Source organism: Nanorana parkeri, unplaced genomic scaffold, assembly GCF_000935625.1.
Source record: "Nanorana parkeri isolate BGI_ZX_2015 unplaced genomic scaffold, ASM93562v1 scaffold2006, whole genome shotgun sequence".
NCBI lineage: Eukaryota > Metazoa > Chordata > Amphibia > Anura > Dicroglossidae > Nanorana > Nanorana parkeri.
The window spans coordinates 68020-76171 of NW_017308274.1; the positions used below are offsets into that span (position 1 = coordinate 68020).

General features: G+C 50.5%; 1 protein-coding gene across 6 annotated transcripts in view; it reads left to right on the forward strand.

The window, feature by feature from the left end:
- Window positions 1-8152, forward strand: part of GATAD2B (GATA zinc finger domain containing 2B) — a 24342-nt gene that overhangs the window by 9456 nt on the left and 6734 nt on the right. For 3 of the 6 annotated variants that reach the window (XM_018572349.1, XM_018572352.1, XM_018572350.1), the window contains exons 2-7: window positions 2351-2677; window positions 3366-3495; window positions 5500-5631; window positions 6499-6630; window positions 7208-7378; window positions 7648-7963. In XM_018572349.1, coding sequence (XP_018427851.1) covers window positions 2352-2677; window positions 3366-3495; window positions 5500-5631; window positions 6499-6630; window positions 7208-7378; window positions 7648-7963 — 1207 coding nt within the window. In that variant the 5' untranslated portion in view covers window position 2351. Of the gene's footprint in view, window positions 1-57; window positions 209-2350; window positions 2678-3365; window positions 3496-5499; window positions 5632-6498; window positions 6631-7207; window positions 7379-7647; window positions 7964-8152 lie in introns of those variants that run through there. The other 3 variants (XM_018572353.1, XM_018572354.1, XM_018572351.1) reach the window with 2 other exon arrangements.

Below are 8152 nucleotides of genomic sequence, written 5' to 3' on the forward strand. Positions count from 1 at the left end.
CAGTGACGGGCGCCCTGTGTGTGTGTGACGCGGCGCTCTGTCTGCGTTGAATCATTTTGCAGTCTGGCGCTGTCGGCCATGTAACGTACGCTCCATTACCTGCGCGCGAGGCTGCAGTGTGCTCCACGGCGCCGGAGATTAATGCGTTTCGTCCCGCGGCGGACAGAGGAGGAGGAGGGGGGAAGGGGCCAGACTCCCGGCGGAGAAGGTAATAAAATACTATCGTCTGACGCTCGCCTGTCGCCAACACAAAAGATTTTAGCCTCTTCCGATCAATAGATTGCCTTCGTTCATGATTGATAGCGCCCGCGGAATAGGGAATGCGTCCGTTTGAATGTACATTGCGCTCATTTCACTGATGTGGAAATGTCCATTTTTGTGTTGTTAATGGCGCCGCCGCGAACGTTTACACCGCTTTTTTTATAAGGGCGACTGCCCTTTGCGCATTTGTTTTTGCAAATGTTCCGCCTTCCGTGTCCCTCCATATTTGATTCAAACGCGGTCCGATGTTTCAATGACGTATATCACAGACTTAAGGCACCGCTCGCCGATCGTTTCATGCTATGAGCTTTGTGGATTTGCGTCCAATCAGATGCAAACAAACGGAATGTCGACCAGAAGGGTAGCTGGGAAGAGACGCTTTGATCAGTCGCTGAGATTCTTACGCATCCCGAGGGCCCATTAAGGATTATGCGCACGTGTCCGCGCGCATGACCGCAACGCATGGCAGTGCGCGTATTTTACGGCGGTGGCGCTTATTGTAAATAACACCCCAGCGCATTGCACAGTGGCACGCAACGCAGCCGACGGTAATGTACTTAAGTGCTAACAGGTCCTGTTAACGAGGTTTTACTGACGCGGTAACATCTTCGCCAAACGCAATGCGATCGCTTGGGTTTCTCACTGCTTCGACTTCCCCTGGTGCTCACATCCATTAATTCGATCACCGCGTCGGACATTCCCCTGCGTTCTGGTCACATCTACAATTTTCCTTCGGATCAGAAACGTCCCATTTTTAGGAAACCGTAGATTTCAGCGGCGGCGCGGCGAGTTTCCGCCGCCATCCGCGCATCTCGCATTCCTCGGCCGGCCGCGAGATAACAGAGCTGCCATTATCTCTCTTCTTCCCTCCTCCGTAGCATGTGTCACAACAAGGAACAGGTGCAGCGGCCGCCTGTCGCCCCCATATTGGCTGCGGGCACCCTCTGAGGAGGATGGGGAGGTTTAACCCCTCGCCTGCCGAGACGAGTCTTCATACACGAGCAGTCTTGATCTGAGCACTGATGTGACGCTTTCCTGCTCGCGTTGGGGATGCGCCTGGCGATGAGGAGCACCGGGTGCTGCAGGTCGTAATTATCCATGATTACTGGCTGAGGGTCTCGGTGTGTTTAGAGCCCTACTTTGGCATCATAGGAGGATCAAGGTTTCCTTTATAGTGATATTGGAGAATGTGATGGCAGATGGCGTGGCCCCGTATAGTTGCCGATCCCATTCTCGTAATATCCACTTACAAGATCCCACTACATGGACCAAAGGTTTGTGGACATCTGACCATCAGTCCTACTTATATGGTGAGACATATGTGGACCCCCTTCAAGAGATAGAGTTCAGGTCTTTCCAGTGAATGGTCCTGGCAATCATACACCACACTTAGATGTTTTAGACAGTTGTCCTCTTCCAAGCTTGTAGTAACAGTTTGTTGGCGGTCCTTTTCTATCCCAACATGACATGGTTTGGTGTGGAAGATCTTAAGTGGCCTACACAGAACCCTGACCTCAAACCTAATGAACACCTTTGAGATATATTGGAACACCAATTGTGAGCCAGATCTTCTCATCCAACCACAACAAGCTCATATAGGAGTGATGGTCAGATGTCCACAACAAGCTCATATTGGAGTGATGGTCAGATGTCCACAACAAGCTCATATAGGTGTGATGGTCAGATGTCCACAACCAGCTCATATAGGAGTGATGGTCAGGTGTCCACAACAAGCTCTTTTATGAGTGATGGTCAGATCTCCACAACAAGCTCTTTTATGAGTGATGGTCAGATGTCTACAACCAGCTCTTATAGGAGTGATGGTCACATGTCCACAACCAGCTCATATAGGGAGTGACGGTCACATGTCCACGACAAGCTCTTATAGATGAACACTTGGCCATATAGGGTAGACCCCAGCATGGTACGATCCTTTCCTGGTAACAACTGACCCACCTGTTGCCCACTGTCTATTCTGGTTAAGACTAAAACATACTGTAGTTTTAATTTCACGTTGTTCATGGTTTCCGAGAAGTTCTGTTGGGTGAAGCGTCCTCTCTGACCCGTGATGTGTTTCATTTTTTATTAGGATGGACAGAGTGACAGAAGAAGCTCTCCGCCTCAACCTCCTGAAGAGGGGTCTGGAGCAGCCCGATGACCGTGAGGATGTTCTGGCCAAGCAGCTCAAGATGGAAGGCCACGAGGCCATGGAGAGGCTGAAAATGTTAGCTCTTCTCAAGAGGAAGGACCTTCCCGGACTGGAACTGCCGCACGACCATCCTGGCAAACAGGATGGGCTCAAACTGTACGACGAGAAGATGAACGGGAACCTGCGGCCCCATGTGGACTCCCGGCCAGGAGGAAGGCACGGCAAGGAGAACATCGAGGAGCCGGTGGATATGAGCTCCAGGCGCGGGTGAGATGTCTATTCACACCTTAGGGCCAGGAGTCCCTATGTTTTACGTCATGTAGACAATGGCTATGCCATGACATGCAGAAGTAGTTACAGATGTTGGGGGTAAGCACAATATGTGCATCGTCTTCTCTGCAGCTTTGATAGTATCGTATTTCTTACACTAATGTGGCAGGTGTTTATGCCTGACATGTCATAAGTCAACCGTATCATTTTCCACCTTATCTCATTAAAAAGCCATCCTTGAGCCCCACTCAGTGACTTTGCGTAGGCTGTGATGATGTCATCAGTCTGCTGCAGGCAGGAGGAAGCATTTCCTCAGTCTCCCCTCCCCCAGTGACCAGACTGTACATTGCCACAAGGTGAGAGGCTGCAACAGGGGCTGATCTTTGTCAGACATTTTAGAACACAGGACTGCACCGGCATCTCTGAGCCGACATCTCAGTCCAGGAAGTAGATGGTGACCCCTGGACGATGCCTGAACAAAGATGGCGCCGTCCCTCTGGAGAGTAAAGCAGATGTAGGCATTGTCAGGGGGAGTCCTGTGATAGCTGTGAGAGGTAATTAATGCCTGGAAGTGTTCCAAGGACAAATGACTGAGCATGCTCCACTTAGCATAGAAATGTATATCTGATGACAGGTCCACTTTGTGCCGCCACTGTTGTAATAACTTTCTTTTTTCCGGTGACAGGGAGCAGGACCGGGCCGGACTGACCCCCTCTCCTGATGTCATCGTCCTCTCTGACAATGAGGCCTCCAGTCCACGGTCCACCTCGCGTCCCGATGACAAAATAAAGATGGCCAACCTGGAGATGTTCAAGGTAGGAAACCCGTTATCAGTTGATTAAAGGGGTCCCCCGATCCTTGTTACCCAATCACACATACAACATGCTGCACTCCCCGGGAGCCCTGTTTCTATATCATGTGACCCCCGGCATGCATACTTCTCTTATATGGTGGACATGGGCAGGGCTGCAATAGGGGGGCACAGGTAGTACTCCCATACCAGGCCTAGGCCCCGTCAAGTCAGCAGAGGGGCCCTTCTATTCGTTGGCTGGCGACTTTCCTTCATGACCGCCCACCACAAGAGCTGTCACCGATGCAGGTTGGCATGAGAGGTGATGGTGCTCAGAGTGGCTTAGGGAAGCTGAGCGGTGCGAGTAGATGATCCCCCCTGGGATGAATGACGAGGAGGGGCAGCAACTCAGCCACAAGTCACATGAGTGGCAGTTGTAGTGGGAGGCAGTGCATGATGGTAGTAGAGATGGCGGTGTGCAGAGTAGCCTGGGTAGGCGTTGTTAGTAGAAGAGTCCTCAGGATGGAGAGTAAGGAGGAGCAGCACATGACCCCCCTGCTGTGTACAGGCTTCTTAGAGGCGGCCACCATCCACACAGTGATTGTTCTGAGTGGTCTTCAACTCTGACATTTCCAAGTAGAGTCAAACCTGTAGGTGCCTCCAGTCCCATACCCCTTTCATTTGGTCCCTTTACCCCCAAGAATTATGGATATCCCTGATTAAAGAGGACCTGTACTATGGATGCTGTACCTGAAAAATGCAAGCAGAGGACAAAGGACTAGTCACCAGTGTTGGCTGTGACCTCCCTGCAGCTGATCTTCTCCTTACTATTACTTGTTCTGCACTACGTCTCTGTGTTGGCAGCCAACTTGGTAGAGCAGCAAGGCTGTGCTTCCTTATGAAACACATTAGTGACATCACCAAACCTTATTCCATATCTCCTGAGACTACCAGGCTTGGAAGTAGGGAGATCCTTGCATTGCAGGTCCTCAGTTACATCTTCCTCTCCACTAAGGAGAACAATGGGCAGCACAATGGTGGCATCACCAAATATCATTCCATATCTCCTGAGACTACCAGGCTTGGAAGTAGGGAGATCCTTGCATTGCAGGTCCTCATGCACATCTTCCTCTCCAGTAAGAAGAACAGTGAGCAACAGTAGTGTCATCATCAAATCTTGCTCCAAATCTCCTAATATTAACAGGCTTGGAAGCAGGGACATCCTTCAACTGCAGGTCCTTAGGTACATCTTCCTCTCCAGTAAGGAGAACAATGAGCAGCACAGTAGTGATATCTCATTGCATATCTCCTGAGACTACCAGTCTTGGAAGTAGGGAGATCCTTGCATTGCAGGTCCTCATGCACATCTTCCTCTCCAGTAAGAAGAACAGTGAGCAACAGTAGTGTCATCATCAAATCTTGCTCCAAATCTCCTAATATTAACAGGCTTGGAAGCAGGGAGATCCTTCAGCTGCAGGTCCTCAGGTACATCTTACTCTCCAGTAAGGAAAACAGTGATCCAGCACAGTAGTGACATCACTAAATCTCATTCCATATCTCCTGAGAATACCAGGCTTGGAAGAAGGGAGATCCTTCAGCTGCAGGTCCTCAGGTACATCTTCCTCTCCAGTGAGGAGAATAGTAGTAGCATCACCAAATCTCACTCCAAATCGGGTGAGACTAACAGTCAGAGGCAGCAGTGCCTTAGATGATATACAGCTATGAGGATACAAACTAGGAAGTGCCCTGAGACTAGGAGTGCCTAGGCACTGCTAAATTTAAGAACCCCTGGCCCAATAGAATTTGGAAAACAGAATATTGAGAAGTATCGGAGCAGAATTTTGGACAGCAATGTACCGGGTATGGAAATCAGGTGTGAGCGTTGGGTATGTGGGACCAGTTATGGGGACTGGGTATGGGGGTTCTTCACAGCCCAGGACACAAAGAGGGGAAATGTCTCTGACCGTGGTAGGAGGGCGGTAGAAAATTGAATCTTTGTCAACTGATTGAGTCATCTGTTCCTCGGCAGGGTAAGAGCATGGAGGAGCGCCAGCAAATGATAAAGCAGTTGAAGGACGAGCTGCGGCTGGAGGAGGCCAGGCTGGTGCTGCTGAAGAAGCTGCGTCAGAGTCAGCTCCAGAAGGAGAATGTTCTGCAGAAGGTGGGTGATCATCCTGCTGCCCCCTGGACCGCACCATCACTTCCTGCATGCTTGAGGGGAAATATCTCTGACCTATACAGTGTTTCTGTTATACCTTTTATTGACCAGGAAACCCGAATAATACGGCACCACTGCAGACGTCGGTGACATCAGCTGCCAACTTGGCTTAAAAGTGGAACTTCATACAAGAAAAATGGCTGGCATTGCACTCGGTCTAGGTCCAGCAGACCTTACACTGGCTTGCAGCTTGATTGATGCAGAACTCCGAATTTAACCTCTTGCCGTCCGCCCGTAGTAAAAAAACGGACGGACGGCACTGCAGCATCTGCGGGTTGCCGTCTCCAGACGGCAATTTTTTTCTGCTTGCGCGCGCCCCCTAGCGGGCACGCACGGACTGTGAGGATAAAAATACAGCAGGTGCCATTGTGGACATGTATTTAAAGGTGCAGGGTATGGAGCGGCCATCTTCTTTATTTCTTCACCACCTGGTGAGTCAGTGACAGGTAACAGGCAAAGAGGATGGGAGTTCACTGGCTCTGTGCTTGTTCCAGGTCAGAATGCGGCCACCATGGTGACAGCCCCACGTCCTGCACCTTTAAAAATGATTATAAGTTATGGCGGCTCTCATTTTCAATTTTCACAATTCCACTTTAAATCAGGGTTGGGCAGATCTCAGGAGCCGGGTCGCCAGGCCTCCTAAATAAACAGCCAGCAGCTGTTGCTCTAGAGCTTTCTATCCTGGTTCCCAGGCTGGACTGACTGCTTCTTGAACTCCATGTTCATTTGAGTATGATTGCAGCCTTCATATGACCCATCTTGGTTGCAGAACGCTTTGCGTTGACCAACCCAACCTTGTCTCTCTTCCAGAATCCCGTAGCGCAGAACGCGGCCACCATCGTACAGCCATCTCCAGCACACGTGGGGCAGCCCAACCTGGCGAAAGTCCCATCGCGGCCGGGAGCACCGGGATTAGAGGTGCAGAATCTGCGCAGCATTCAGGTACGTCTTGTAACCCAGGTGAACTGAGACTTGTCTGTATCACTCTTACCACTCCTAGCACTTGGCATAAAAAGGGGGGGGGGAAATCATGACAGGTCCACTTTTATTCTCTCTGTGTGTTTTGGTGGCTGCTGAGCTAGTCGCCAGCTGCTGGTGACTGTAAGTAAAAATTGAATAGTAACATGTTTGCTACATGCCACTGTAGCAAGCAAAAAAACGAAATACATATTTGAACCCCTTTCTCCTGGCAGGAGCCGGCCCTTTAAGAGAATGGAATGCCGGATCCATTTAATGGGTTTCTTGGTCACCTGATCAGTTTGATTGACAGTAGTCGTGATCGGGAGCCCGTCCTACTTGTCCTGATCCTTGCCACGTGACCTGAAGGTGTCAGTAACAGCTCAGTCACAGTGCTGGGGGGTGCTGAATGAGCCTACGCAGTGACGCCAGGCGGATGCAGATATATGTGGCAGTATGGCATAAGGCCCATTGCTGTACTGCCACATGTATGCATACGCCAAGTTAAGGTCACATGATCTTGTAGGCAACACGTTTAGGAATGTCTTCTTTTTATCTGTAGACTCACAGCGTCATCCGATCGTCATCGAACACCCCCTTGCCCCATATGATGATGTCGCAGAGAGTCATCGCCCCCAATCCCACCCAACTCCAGGGCCAGTGCGGGCCGCCCAAATCCAGCTTGATCCGCAACAGCACGCCAAGCATGACGCAAGCGCTGAACTATCCGCAGGTAGGTACCGCCGCTTGTTTCTTGCAGGTTAACCTCCATGATGGACTAACTAGAACCCTCCAACCGTGGTAAGTGATGAGGGAATAGGCCCACCATATGTGGTCACCTAGTTCCTCTTCCATTACAGCCTTGTTAATTGTACAGAGATGTATGGGCAGATGGTAACGTGTATGATGACTCTTAGAGGGATAGGATTGTATGCTGGGAGTTGTAGTTTCTCAGCCATGGTCAACAATGACAGGTCCCTGTCCCTCTGTTTTTTTCCTCAGCAGTCCACTTCATCCCTCCAGTGCCAGCGCAACAGCTCGTCGGCCATGTACATGAACCTGGGCTCCCACATGCAGGGTGGCTCCGTGAACCGAGTGTCTTCTCCTCTGCCCAGCCCCAGCTCCATGCAGGATCCCGTCAGCTCACAGGCCGCCGCCAAGCTGGCCCTGCGCAAGCAGCTGGAGAAAACGCTCCTGGAGATCCCTCCTCCGAAGCCGCCTGCCCCGCTCCTTCACTTCCTGCCCAGCGCCGCCAACAGCGAATTCATCTACATGGTGGGCCTGGAGGAGGTCGTGCAGAGCGTCATCGACAGTCAGGGTAAGTTCAAATTTAAATTCCTTATCAGAATGCTGCATCTGAGGTTTTAGTCAGACATAGTCACCTTCAAAGCAGGCAGCTACTGTCTCTTCAGCTAACCCATAGTGCTCTGGGAATCCTTTTGCCATTTTTATTTGTAATGCAATTATACAGAAATTAAAATCAGTTTGAAAACTTAATAAATGTATT